This window comes from Octopus bimaculoides, chromosome 6 (genome assembly GCF_046866305.1).
Source record: "Octopus bimaculoides isolate indiv1 chromosome 6, ASM4686630v1, whole genome shotgun sequence".
Classification (NCBI taxonomy): domain Eukaryota; kingdom Metazoa; phylum Mollusca; class Cephalopoda; order Octopoda; family Octopodidae; genus Octopus; species Octopus bimaculoides.
Genome location: NC_142933.1, coordinates 55929262 through 55944113, shown reverse-complemented (window position 1 = coordinate 55944113; position 14852 = coordinate 55929262). Strand labels below are relative to the sequence as shown.

At 32.6% G+C, this 14852-nt stretch overlaps 1 protein-coding gene across 8 annotated transcripts in view; it reads left to right on the top strand.

Annotated features, from left to right (window-relative positions):
• LOC106882709 (dynamin-binding protein) overlaps positions 1-14852 on the top strand; it is a 308006-nt gene that overhangs the window by 273796 nt on the left and 19358 nt on the right. For 5 of the 8 annotated variants that reach the window (XM_089353937.1, XM_089353933.1, XM_089353936.1 and 2 more), the window contains 8 exons: positions 878-983; positions 1683-1813; positions 4654-4758; positions 6859-6987; positions 7672-7812; positions 9439-9618; positions 9898-10074; positions 12342-12464. In XM_089353937.1, coding sequence (XP_089210063.1) covers positions 878-983; positions 1683-1813; positions 4654-4758; positions 6859-6987; positions 7672-7812; positions 9439-9618; positions 9898-10074; positions 12342-12464 — 1092 coding nt within the window. The remainder of the gene's footprint in view (positions 1-877; positions 984-1682; positions 1814-4653; positions 4759-6858; positions 6988-7671; positions 7813-9438; positions 9619-9897; positions 10075-12341; positions 12465-14852) is intronic. The other 3 variants (XM_052968787.2, XM_089353934.1, XM_052968786.2) reach the window with 1 other exon arrangement.

Below are 14852 nucleotides of genomic sequence, written 5' to 3'. Positions count from 1 at the left end.
CCAGTGTTTCTGTTAATGTGTCTTTTTCTCTCTCTCTTTCTTACATTAGCTTTTGTTTTCTTTCCTACTGCTATTCCTCTTGCTGCTCTTGACATTATCTTTATTGCAACATGCCTGCTTGGTACTGGAATTTGTTGATCTGTGACTTTCAGTGTTGTTGTAGATACTGTTCTGTTTGTTGTCATAGGCAGATGTTCTCTGATGTCTATGTATTTTCCCACTTTCCTTAATGTGCACTATATTGCACACCTCTGCAAAGCATTGTACATAACCTCTAACACACAGCATCTTTCCAAACATTATCCATACACCAATGTATCATTTGAATTGTAGAATATTGTCTGTGAAACTGCACCTTTTTTTTTACTGTTACTTAAACATTTACAAAAATAGCACAGAATGATAAGCACACCAAAATTAAGGGTATCAAATATGTGTAAAGAAGTTGTAGGCTTATAAGCAGTTTGATCATAAATCTTTTTGTTTTCACTAATTTTCGTATTTATTAAGATGAAGATCATGATATTGGATAAGATCATATGCCAATGGTAGAAGATAAATCTGATATTCCTGGACCAGTTCTTCATCTTAGAGGAAAAAATATTTTCAACAAAAAGAAAAATTTCTCTCAAGGGAAGCATCAGTTCTGAATTGTGAAATTTCTCCTCACAGCAGCATACAAACTTAACCAAACTCTTAAATTTGATTTTATTATTGTTGATGCAGATCATACTACAATTTCTCCTGGATTCTGAGGTTTACATAATATTTATGAATGTCAGCCTGAATGGTTCCTCTTGTGTAGTGTAGGGTTGTGTGTGTGTGTGTGTGTGTAAAATTGATTGATCTTCCACCTTGACTTCTTCCTCTTTCTCAGACTACTGATGATGACCATCCTGACAAGAAAGAAATTCAAGTAGCTATTGATTCCATGACAGATGTTGCTAAATCGATCAATGAATATAAAAGAAGAAAAGATTTAGGTAATGTATCTTCGAGCAATAATACACACACTCACATTCAAGCGCATACTACACATACACAGCAGCGACTACTCTCTCTCTCTCTCTCTCTCACTCTCACACACACACACACACACACACACACACACACACACACACACACACACACACACACACACACCTGCACGGATGCCGACACAAGTCCGCATTTATCTCTTCTGTACTGTTCTGGGAGATAACTAGAATTTTTATCAATTAAATGTTGCCTCCCTTCGCTACGTTTTACTTTATTTATAAATGTCTTAAAGTTATAGTGTTACAAGGTCATAATTTTTTCCTATTACCTCCCTTTATATGATGTTTTTTTTTAATTCATTTATTGTAATGGATTTCCAGCAATTCACTACAATTTTTTAGATTAATGTATGCACAAGCGCATACATGTATACAATTACATCATGGAAAAATCGTGATACCACACAAATAAATTGTTACATTCACTTTTGTTTTATTTTTGATAATGTTTTATACCTTAAAATATCAGAGATTTGTCTTACACCTATGATCTGAACTCTGACAATTTCCTTACATCACTACATCTCCAATGCTCTCGGATTGTTATCATTGATTTGATCATAAATGAACAACAAAATATTGATATTTTATAGTGATGGTTATCAATCTGTTTTGTTTATGAACGCCTGTCTCTTTTGTTTCCAGTTTTTAAATATAAAAAAGATAGCGATGAAACATTTAGTGAGAAAATTGCAAAACTCAGTCTACATTCTATAAAAAAGAAATCCACACGCATGAAAGGGCGACTATCAAGCAATCTTGGCATTAGTCTTCAAGTAAGTCAGATTTATTATAACCTACTCTGTTAAAGATTTATTCTGTAAACAAGGATATTATTGCTATTGTTATGTAGGGTGGTAGATTGACCAAATTGATAGAACAGCAGAAAAAACACTCTGTGGTAATTAGTTATTTAAATACAATAGGTATTGACTTCATTCTACTGACCCCAGGTTGATGAAAGAAAGCTTTAATCAAATACTGAGATCAATATAATCAACTTTTGCTCTCACTGCAAAAAAAATGTTCAGGTTTATGTCCAAAATTAGAAATCATTTAGATTGGTAGAATTATTCATGTGGCAAACAAAACGCCTTGTTTTTAGTTACAGTTCTTCATATCTGACTTCAAATTCCATTGAATTCATCTTTGCTTTCATCCTTGAAGATTGATAAAATAAAACATCATTCAAGTTATGGCATCAATTTAATCAACCAAACCATCCCTCTAAATGAATGTCCTCATGTCTTTATTAGAGATTATTATTGTTATAAAGGAAGTCGATCACAAAATCAGTAGAGCAACAGTTTAAATGACATGTAGTATTTTGTTTTATCTTTCAATATTCTATGTTCAAATTTTGTTGGTGCTTAATTTACTTTACACATTTCCAGGGTTAATTAAATATATACCAGTCAATTTAATTGACAATATCACTCTTCCAAAATGTGTGCCTTGTGCCAGTCTAAGAAATCCTATTACCATTGCCATCATCATCATCAGATTAAAAGTGTGAGTTAGCAGACACAGTATTTGAAATGCTTCCATAGCTTTCAGAGTCAAAACTTAGTACCAGTACTATAACTAGATCAATCAAGCTACCTATATTCCACCCCTCAGTGAAATTGACCTTTTAGCTGATAAAAAGGAAGAAATGGCTTTTCTTTTTTTGTGAGCCTACATGGTCACTTGATTTGCTTGAAATACCAGCCAAATACTCCTCAAATCACATCTTACCATTTTGAGGAAAACAGGCACATGGATAATGTCACAATAAATGCTCTGTAGGAAAAGGCATGGTCATGGCTGGAATAAATTTGATCATATTTTTATTGTATCACAGTTAAACAATGTTTTTGTGTAAGGGAATGAATTATTGGGTGCAGCAATTTAAGGGAGCAAAGATTTGCCAAGTGTTTAGAGGAGTGAGACAAAGTATGAATAAAATGAGACAAATATTCCAGGTCAACTTGGATGGAGATAATGTGGAGCTTGCAGAAATTGTAATATCTGTAGAAGAGGCAGTGGGAAGAATCATGAGGTATGGTACTAGTGGTGGTGGTTGTTTAGCTCATGACCATCCCTTTTGAAGCAGATATATAATCAAAGCATTCCAGCTATACCCATTCCATCTTTCTCTTATGTGCAGGTAACTGAGGACTATATCTAACATGTCCCTATCCCATCCCAGATAGTTGGGTGTGATTTGGGAGAAACTTGGCTGCTTTTTCTAGTAGATCAAATGACCATGTAGAGACTCACTTGTTGGTTTCTGCGTTTGTAAATGAGTCTTTAATCATGGCAGCATTTTTCTGTATTCAATCTAGGATAATTAACAGCTGAGATTTTAATGTCAATGATATATTTTGAGATAGGAAATAGTTCAACAATGTCCTAAAGAGATGTGAACCACATATCTATTGCTTTCTAGACAGCCACGTTACCAATTATTCTAACAAGTACCTGCCATTTCCTTGTTTTAAATTAACTCCTATTTTTCCACCCTTGTTTTAAATTAACTCCTATTTTTCCAACTCTATTATTTTATTTCCCCAAATACCTCACTTATTTCGCAGATAATTTGTCAACCAGTCAGTGCTATCAATATAGTCTAATTTGTTAATGTCAAACAGAGTGAGATGACTTGTTTTAGATCTATATTTGAATGAGAAGTAACTTCAGGAATGAATAAATGAAAAAATTACCATTACTTTATCATTTGTATTTATAATATGATGCTAGTATCACAACAGTATTACCATTGCAAATTTTGAATTAAGTTGTACATACTCATAGTGAATAATCAACAACGACAAAAATTTAAATATATTCTGGAACTGCAAACAAGATCTGCTTTGTTTTTGGTAATATTATAGTTATAGTTGTGTGATCTCTATGAAAGAGCAAAGATTATGAGACCTAGCAACTTTAAGGGTGTCACAAGAAGATTGTAAGGTTACAAGGTTTATTTTCTTGATATGTGTAGTCATTTAATCTATGAGCTGTTGAAAATGAGCCAGTGAAGGAAGTTTTTAAGGTCTCATGAAAACAAATCAAACTGTGTGGGGAAGGATAAGGATGAGTGAAGGGTGGTATCATTTCATTTGTTAGAGTTTACATCAGTAAGGTTCAATATATTGGGAGAGGAATTTGAGAGACATAACCAAAGCCTGGGACACACCAAAATTAGTGGCTTTCATGTTAATATGTAAAAGAGATCATTTGTCAAGATAAGTATAACCAGTTGAACTGTCAGTCCTATTAATGGCTCAGGATCTTTTCTGTTTGATTTCACTTTTTGAAATTTTAAAATTATGAATTTATGGCAAAAACGAATTTCATTTCCATTATTAGCATACAAAACTATATCAATACATCAATTGGAACAAAACTGAGGGAGTTGAAAAATGAAAGCCAAGACAGAAAGGATACAAGGCTAGTTTTTATTTTACCTGCCATACTATAATGAAAAGTAGTCTGACAGAATTTTTAAAAATAAATTAAATATTGCAATAATTCAAGTTCGACAGGTGAGCATTTGTCCAGATTTAAAACAGAAGGGAAATAACTTTTGTCATTCCAATATGTGTTTCTTGTTTATTTTCATCTTCTCCAGACCAAAGACGAACAGTTTGAAAAAATTGAATTTCAATTTCGCAGCATTGAAAAAGTAATAAAGGTTTTCCTTCGTGATATAGAAGCCTACTTAAAACAATTAGATGTAAGTATTTCATATTTTAATCTTTTGGGTAATGACTCAACGAATATTATAAAGAAGTCAGACATCTCACCTTATTTCTTTTATCAGCTGTATTCCTTATGCCATATCAATTGCATTTTCATGCCATATTGACTAATATCTATTGTGCCATATTTAGTTTTAACTAAATTTGAACCTTCAATTTACATTTTACAGTGGAGATTAATGCAGATGATGGGAAGAGAATAAAAAAATTTTCATGAATGCAATCCCTAAACTTTACTGAATTTCATCTTTCAACTTACATTTTGTATTGAACAATGGTACAAAATTGTCAGAGGTATTAGACTGTCAAACAGAATACTTAAGATGTTCATTCTTGGTCTTTTTGCTCTGAGTTCCAATCCCAAAGGGGCCAGCTTTACCACTTAGGATCAATGAAGTACTAGGCCAGTAATGGAAATCAGTTGTTCTGTTTGTGTGTGTCTGTTTCTCTCTCTCACTCTTTCTCAATACATATATATTTCTGAGTGTAACACAGGTGTTCTCTAGGAACTGACGATACTGCTATTTTAACTCCAAGAGGATAGCGCCTCCAGCTGGTTATGCGGTGCACTCTGCACTTGATATATATTGCAAACTGGGAGAGAACTCTCTACTATTTTAGCCCTGAGGCCACCAGACCATACAGTTTTGAACTTCTTATGGTCATCCTCACTGCTGGATACTCATCTGCTAGACATAGCAGTAATTCACTCCAGCTCACAATATATAGAAAAGTGACACACCATCGCTGATCTTGCAACAATCAAACTAGCTGCTTTCATCTCTCATAGAGATTTTCTTAACAAGCTAATTTGCTAGTTGCAAGCTCAGTAACAATGTGTCACTTACATTTTTATATATTGCAAGCTGGAGTGAATTACTGCTATGTGTAGTGGACAAGTATCCATCACCAAGGATGACCATAAGAAGGTCAAAACCATACAGTCTGATAGTCTCAGGGCTAAAACTGTAGGGAGTTCACTCCTCGCTTGCAATATATATTAAGTGTAGAGTGCACTGCATAACCAGCTGAAGCGGGTATCCTCCTTGGATTAAAATTTAGGTGGCGTCAGTATGAATATAGCTTTCATCTCTTCTAGAGATTTTCTTGATAGCTAGTTTGCTTGTCATATATATATATATATCTGTCTCGCCATCCACTCAGTTAAGATTTTTCCATTCCCTTTTTCCTTGCGCTAGCTTATTACACTGTCTGATAGTTGAAAGACTCTGTTTTGTTTTATTTTTGTTGTATAGCCAAAAGGCTTTTGTCCATTGTATATGTATAATTCTGTTTCTTATGTTATGTTCATCCAATAGTCGAAAGACCCTTTCTGTTTGTTATTTCCTTGTGTTTGTACATGTATATTCGTTTGCCTTGCTCAAGGGCTTAATACCTTCAGCCTAAGACTTTGGCTCAACTGGTTTTTAGTAGTATCGGAGAGGATTGGGCAAAACTACATAGACATCCCAGACTCCAACTGAAGAAGCAATTGGCTGCGAATGATCCGTGTATCTTGTTTTGTCCTGTTTGCCATTGTTGTGCTATTGTCCTTTACCTGCTTATGTTTTAACGATTTCCGTTTGTTGTGTTTTTTACCTTTGAGAGACACACACACACACACGCACGCACGCACGCGCGCGCACACGCACACACACACACACACACACACACACACACACACAGAGAGAGAGAGAGAGAGAGAGAGAGAGAGAAGGGTACTTGTAATTCAAATGTCCACTTTATCATGTATAGTCATACTGATTGTCTGAGAATTGCATTTAGAAAATTTAGGGACTGTCTGTGGAGTACTCACTCATTGACTCATTAATTTCACAAATTGAACAGCTGAACACTTATCACTGAAACTATCTCCCACCACCCACCATCACCACCATCATCAATAGAAAAGTGGGAAATGTAAACTACTCTACTAGATTTAAGGTGTTAATAGAAGTGGGGAAATGATATGACATGTAAATGATTAAAAATTATTTTGCTATCATTATTATCATTAATGTTTTGTATTTTGCATCATTATATAAGCTATTTTGTGGGTTTATTTTGTTATTCAGGAATATGTGATCTGCTGGGAAAATCTCTGTTCAGGACTGGATAACATTTACAATGAGTCTCAGCCTGAAGAACTCAAGTATTATGCAGAGGCCACTAAGGTGGTCTGTTCTCAGTATTATTTAGAATTTGTACGTCTCAATTTTACACTGTTAACATTACATTTATTGTGACTCATTTTTTAAAACTCTGATTACTTTAGTTTTGATTAATTATAAATATAAATAACTGAGGTTATGAGAGTAAAAACGGACTAGACATTTAGTGGGATTATGTGTGTGCATAATTATTTGTTTTAGTAATGTCTGTACATGGCATAGCATATAACTATATATTTAAAACTCCATAACTCTAATTCACTGCTATGCATACATCTGGAAAATGTATTCGTATTACTATACCTATAATCATTTGATTATGTATGTAGCAAGCACATAGACTATAATAACCATAAAATATGCATAATGATTGAATAACAAGAGCAAAACAGGGTAGATTGATTTAATTATTTCATTCTTTAATACATGTTTCGTGAGTAAAATTTCTTCAGAAGGTAAACATTTTTTTTAATTAGTTTTTGAAGTTGTACCATTGAAATGTGTATAAAGGAATGAATTAATTAATTAATCGTTCTTGTTTCTCTAATTAATTTAATCACTATATGTGGGTGAAAGTAATCTTTCTAAATGTATAACTTTTAATTCTTTCACCTTTATATGTAAGTTGTAAATGTAACTTCATCTAAACGAGAAGTTCCTAATCAGCAACCACTATAGTGGTCTCACTAAATAATGTTATTGTTGATGTTTTTGTAGAGAAATCAAGTAGATATGTTGGTACTTCAGCCTCTCAACCAGTTACTGTCCCTGTTTTTGGGCCCCAATAAAGTGATTGAGAAACGCTTTGATAAACTATTAGATTATGACAGTTTAGCACGGAAATCTAAACTGGATAAGGTAATTGTTTCACAACCTGATTTTTCTTTTCTTTTTTTTTCTTTTCTACTTATTGTTATTGTTATATTTTAAGTTGTTAGATATATTGTATATATAGGCACAAGCATAGCTGTGTGGTTAAGAAGCTCACTTTGCAGCCATGTGGTTTGGGGTTCAATCCCACTGTGTGGCACCTTGAGCCAGTGCTTTCTACTATATTATGGAAGCCCATCATATATATATGTATGTAACTTCTAACTTAGTAGTTCAGCAAAAGAAAATCAATAGATTAAGTACCAAACTTAAATAAGTACTGAGGTTGATTTGTTCAAGTAAGCTTTTCAAGATACTGCCCCAGCATGGCTGCAGTCCAGTGACTAAAACAAGTAAAAGATAAAAGACTATTTATGATTAAAAATAATTATAAATAGTAATAGCCAAAGGATATTTGCAGTGATGCGTGTTAAGTCTGTATGCTGCCAGGAAGGCCATATTATTGATGTTTCAAGCAGAGGTCTTCATCATGAAGAAAGATTTATTTTTAATGTTTCTGCTAGCACTGAACAGGTAGCTTTTTTGACTGAGATGTGTTTTGACTTTACTCTCTAATGAAGAATGCTACAAAGTACTCATCTACCCTTGATATACAAACTTAACTAAAGTTACTAGCTTTATTCTTGTAATTATAGTTCAATAATTATAATCAATTATGAATTGAGCATCATAGTGAATGCAGTAAATTTTAATTGTAGCTACATTATTTTACCATCACTTATACCTTTGTTAACCCTTTAGCATTCAGATCACTCTGTTAAATTTAATGCATATTTATTCACATTGTTTTGAATTAATCATAGCTGATGGATTTTGATGATGTGATTGTTTGCTTTTAGAACATCATAGGTTAAGTGTGAAGGTCAGTTTGAACATAAAACTGGTATAATATATGGGCTGGATATGGCCAGTTTAAATGCTAACGGGTTAATAGAGTACTTTCCTGAATCACAAGGATCCATAGGGTCAGTCCTCAATAGCTGTTTCCATTATATTAAGCAAATGAAAGGTCTTTTTCTGGACAGGTTGCTAATATATCTTTAGTAATTTTTCCAAGAAATCCTGCTTGCTTTTGAGCAATATATAATTATACTTCTTTTCCAGAAACATAACAAAAATACATGCTTTAAGTTTTGAACTATCACATGAGCTAGCATGCTAATATCCTGTTTACCTGGCTATTTTATTTAAAAAATAACATTGGAAGAAACATAAATGTCACAATTCTCAATTCCTTTCCTGTCAGGCAATAAGAGATAACTATTCATTAAAGCAAAAGCACTAGATAGGAGAGGTCAAGTAACTGATTCTATTTGTATCTTGTGATGAGATAATTTATGATTAAATAATAGCTAAATTAAAATTATTTGGGATAAAATTGAAATTTCTTTAGATTTATCACAAATTTTATCTTAAATTTCTTTAGTTTATTTTTTAAAACCTTCCTACAAAGTCATGTATTTGATCTTGATAATACTGAAAGTCACTTGTAAATTCTTTGAATATTTATCATATTATATGCTGTTTATTTATATATTTATTTATTTGATCCAGTAATAAAGTTTCCACTATTTTCTCTTTTTCTTCCACTAGACTAATGAAATCCAAGCAGCTCAATGTGATTATAGAGCCTTGAATGCCCAACTTTTAGATGAATTACCAAGATTATATGAGCTGTCTCAGGAGTTATTCCAAGAATGTATATGCAGTTATAATATAACTCAGGCCAACTTTTATGATAAAATTGTTAAAAAGATGTATACTCTGCTCACAGTAAGTATATTGGTAGCATATTTCTTATTTGTATAATCTTTCAAATTAATATTTATGTCTCAACATTTTAACTGATTAAATGCATTAATGAAGAATCGTTAATTGCTTTATCAATTTTATTTATAATATTATTTCACTAAATTTATTGATTTTCAGTGTTTTATTTATTTATTTATTGAGAAAATCAAAGTATTAAGATCATTAAAAATGCAATTCTTTCAAGTTAAAATTAATTAATACTTAACTTTAAGCAATTGTCTTTCTTTCTTGTTTGGATAGTTGCCTTTTCTCATGTCTATGCCAGAGAACATTCTGGAATCCTTCCAAGCATTGCATACTGCTGCCATTGACCAATTAAGCAATCTAGATTTCATACCCCGCAAGTTTGGTCCCAAAACAGAAAGTAAATCTGAAAGAAAACTGATCAGACAATCTCGACTCAGCCTATGTGAACAGGTAACTTTTCTATTTTCATTTGTCACCTTTGTGATAAGATTATAATTACAGGAACACATTGCTATTTTTAGTGTCCCTTACATATAACCATTGATATAGATTTTTGTTTGTTTTACTAACACAATAAAAAACTTTTTTCCTCCACAAATACTGTAGCAAATTTCTGCACATGGTTGATTGAGACAGTTGATAGCTTTCACTTGCAGCATCTCATTATTTTATTCTAGTAAGGAAGATGTTTTTTTAATTGGTAGGAATGAAGTGATGTTAAGAATATAAAACATGTGAAAGACACTATGTGACCATAAAATGATTCTGAGAATTTTAGACATAGGCTCAGGCCAAAAAATATTTGTAATAGAAATATAATCGATTGTATCAGCTCCAGTATTTAATTGATACTTATTTTAGTGAATGCTAGAATTTTGAAACACAAAGTTAATCTTGGTATGAAGTGAACTCAGATTGTAGAGGTGCGACCAAATAACACAAGACATCTCTGGCACTCTACCAATTCTATCAAACAACAATGTTTGTGTAGTAAATTGTAAGGTGAGCATCACAATGATGTAGTAAATTCTTATTGAGTTATTTCTGAATAAGAAGTAAAATTTATGTGATTCAGAAAAGGATTCACTTAACAATGGTCAGGGTCATTTGTATCGCATATCTCAAGAGTCTTGATCCATTCTCATTCCTTATGCTCTATCCAAAGCTTCTGTGTTCACCACAGAGGCCATTACTCAACATGTTCATTAAAACTGACTGCCATGATAATGAGGTTGCTGCCATTTGTTATTGAGGTTGTTTGTCAGAGGGCCTGATAGAAAGAATCCTTCTGTTCATTTACCAGAGTTGACTGTGGTGCATGTTTGTTATTCCATCAAAATAGATATGTTACACAATCATGTAACTGAGTTTTTTTTTTTGTGTACTGGTCTATCTGTTTCTATATCACACCTCTGCTATAATTCTGCGTCTCTAAGGCAACTATTGCTAGTTCATTTTACATCACTCTTAACAGACCAACTAGGAATCTTACATGTAGTACTTAATCTTCTAAAATTAATGGCCAAATCTCCTTCAAATCACACCTTACTGTCTTTAAAAAAAGTGGATTAGACATTGGATTATATGTCTGAATAAAAAAAATGATGGTATAGTCATGGTTGGCATGCCTGTGATCATCTGCTCAACCTGGGCTGACCTGGGGATAAACAACTACCACCACCTGGTTATAAATACCATCTGTTTTATAAGTAAGGCAACATTTAAATATTAATATGTTAGGTTCTGCTTTACATATGAGACAGTTGGTATCTACACGATGAACATAACTTACCGATACATGCAGGAGTAGGAATACCATAACCTTTTGACTTCTTGTTGTGTTGGCTTCTTATCTTTCTAAAGAGAAAATAGACACTATTAGTCACAGCATTATCTAAAATATACCAAGAATCAGTATTACATTGATGCCTCTCTGCATTGTCGTAATCAAGCAATCAATGAGATAAGTAGTAAAGAAAATAATGGACGGCACCATTGGAAGATGTCAGTCAGATTAATGATAATGGTTTCAAATTTTGTCACGAGGCCAGCATTTTGGAGGGAGGGGGTAAGTCAATTACATTAACCCCAGTGCTCAAATGGTACTTATTTTATCGACCCTGAAGGAGGAAAGGTAAAGTCGACCTCAGTGGAATTTGAAGTCATGCAGAGTAATCCTGCAAAGCCTAAGATATTTCTGCTCCTCACAGCAGAACCAGTAGATTTCATTTTCATTTTTTAATCACTCTGGGTTCCATATGCAAATTTACTTTAAATATTATATATTTTTTGCCTGAATATGCAATGCTGAAATTGTGGTGCATCTAATATGCCTGTGCATCTTTAATGCCATCAAATATCGTATTTATACAGTTTGGGGCTTGTTTAATTAACCAAAAGATATTAGAATTTTCCATTGTGTTGTTTGCTGTTGGACAAGTTGTTAATTATATTTTTTTAATATTTTTTTTTTTTTTTGATAACATCCTTAGTAGCAAACCTTGACATACGTGAAGAATAGCAGATCAATCAAATCTCTACTTTTTCACCTGCATTACTTTTTATATTTTTTTCTATTGAAAATACCATGTTAATTATTATATATATATATATATATATATATATATATATATATATATATATTGCAAACTCGAATATATTTTCATTTTTAGTTTTAACGTTTTTTTCTTCCTTTTGATAATTTATTTATTTGGCAGCATGAAAGATTGTCTAGCCCTGTTCAATTTTTATGTGATATAATTGATTCTCTGGAAGGAACAATTAACTCTAGTGATGGTGAAGAATCTGAAACTACAAGCTCAAAGTCAAAATTTTATTTGGTAACATCTTCACAGCTGCCCTTCTCTTTTCCCTTTTCTACTTTTATAATAGAAAGCAAAATCTTCAAAAATTCTCCACTTCTGACTTATAACACCCTCTTCGAATAACACAAATCTTTATTTACTTTTATTTTCTAATATGCATTGTCAAATTATAGGTTTGATATATGCCAACCACTAGTTCAATGCACTTTTGATTTTTTGACAACAAAAGTGTCGAGGGAGTATTTGTGCTATTCAGTGAAATAAATATCACAAAGTATCTTTGTTCAGCACATTGTTCAACCAGTAATTTTCATTCTGATATGTCTATTGTTGGCGACTATACACATTCATATATATATATATATATATATATATATATATATATATATATATATATATATACATATACACACACACACACACACACATATATATACTGTGTATATATATATGTGTGTGTGTGTGATATTTATGCATAAAAAAGAACACAGAAAATGTAATTGGGTTTAATGCTTTATATAATGTACAACTGTTTCATAAGCCAGGTAAAACATCAATTATATGAGCATAAAACTTAATTATATGAACAAACTCTTCGCATTTTTGCTGAGTAATGTTGATGAATGGTATCACCAGCATATGTTCAAGAAACTGAGTTTTACACTTATGCAATTGATGTTTTACTGGCCTTATGAAACACATGTACATTGTACCAAGTAGTCATACTGCTTACGCTTTTTTGTGTTCTTTTTGTTTATGTTTTTTTTATATGACATGCATACTTCACACACTTGCCCATCTGAAGTTATGAGGATTGTGCAACCACAATGAAGAATGGAACTGAATGTGGATCCAATCTGTAGCATAAGGTGTTATGCAATAGGATCAAACCTGGAACTTATAAGTGTTGTTGTAAAGTCTTAATGGCACACCTTATCTAACACTCAGCTTCATCTATCTATTATGCTTGTACCTATTAACTCTGAGTGTCATCCAAATATTGCCTTTGTATTTAACCCAGCAAACACTGAAGTGATGATAAGCTATCGATGACTGAAGACTGCAATCTAGTTTTGGTTCCCATCAAACACGTCAGAACTTACACTTCTTTGTGGTCTGTTTCTTGATTACCCCTTTATCTTGGATGTGTTATTTAACATGTTTCAAAAATCTTTAGGTGATAGTTTTGAAATAGTGAATATTGAGAGAAAATGAATTCTAATATTTCATTTCTTTAAAATGACAGTATTGTTGTCCTTTGGGACAATAGACAAGTGATTGAAACACTAGACTTGGTTGGTAAAGTAAATACTCTCAGTACAATCCTTGGCCTAGATTAGGAATATCACCTGAAGAGTATTGGAAAGATTAACAATTGAAAAAGTGTGTCTACCACACATCCAAGATGATGAAATACTCAGGAAAACAAATCCTTGTGAAAATACATTTCCTTCTTAATGTTATTTAGATACAAATATCACCTACTTCCCAACTCAATTAATTCATCTGCCTCTCATCCACATACCATTCCTGTTGTGTCTCATTGAAAAGAATTCCCACAAAACACTTTTTACCAATTTTTCCTTTCTCAGTGCTTCAGCCAGTGCAATTATCTTCCAACTCACATTTCTCTCCATAGATATTTCATGTATAGCATTGAAACTGTTTGGAAGGGCCTACAAAGGTCATACATCATGCCTCTCCTGCTCTGAATAATTATTAAAAATGAGTCTTTTGAGCCAGACCCATTTCCAGCTACCTGATATCAAGCTTACCCCGCCTTAATATTCTTGCTACTTTGTAATAATTTTGTTTTTACTCTTTCTAATTGTCACATTTAGCTGATTCTTTCAGTTTGATTTTTTTTAAATGCCTCTTTCCATTCTTTCTTTTTTAACTATTCCCATCCCTTTCTTTTTAATTCCTGTTTTCCATTACTTACTTTTTAATTGCTATTTTCTACATTTCTCTTTTCTACATTTCTCTTTAAGTCTGAGTTTTTTTTCAGTCTTATTGCAGCATCCTTTACACTAACCTACACCTACATTTTCTTACAGTACATACATATAAATATATATACACACACACACACACACGTGTGTGTGTATATACACCTACATATATGCATGTACCACACACATACACATATTCATGCACATCTTTCTTTTATCTTTTACTTGAAGAATTTTTTAATTAAATGAATTGACCCCAGTATCTTTTTTTAGCCTAGTACTTATACTGTCAGTCTCTTTTGAAATAAACACACCAACACCTCTTATCAAGGGGTTGTAGGATAGAAACACAGACACAACGATCACACACACACACACATATATATATACAACAGGCTTCTTTCAGTTTCCAACTACCAAATCCACTTACAAGGTTTTGGTCAACCTGCGG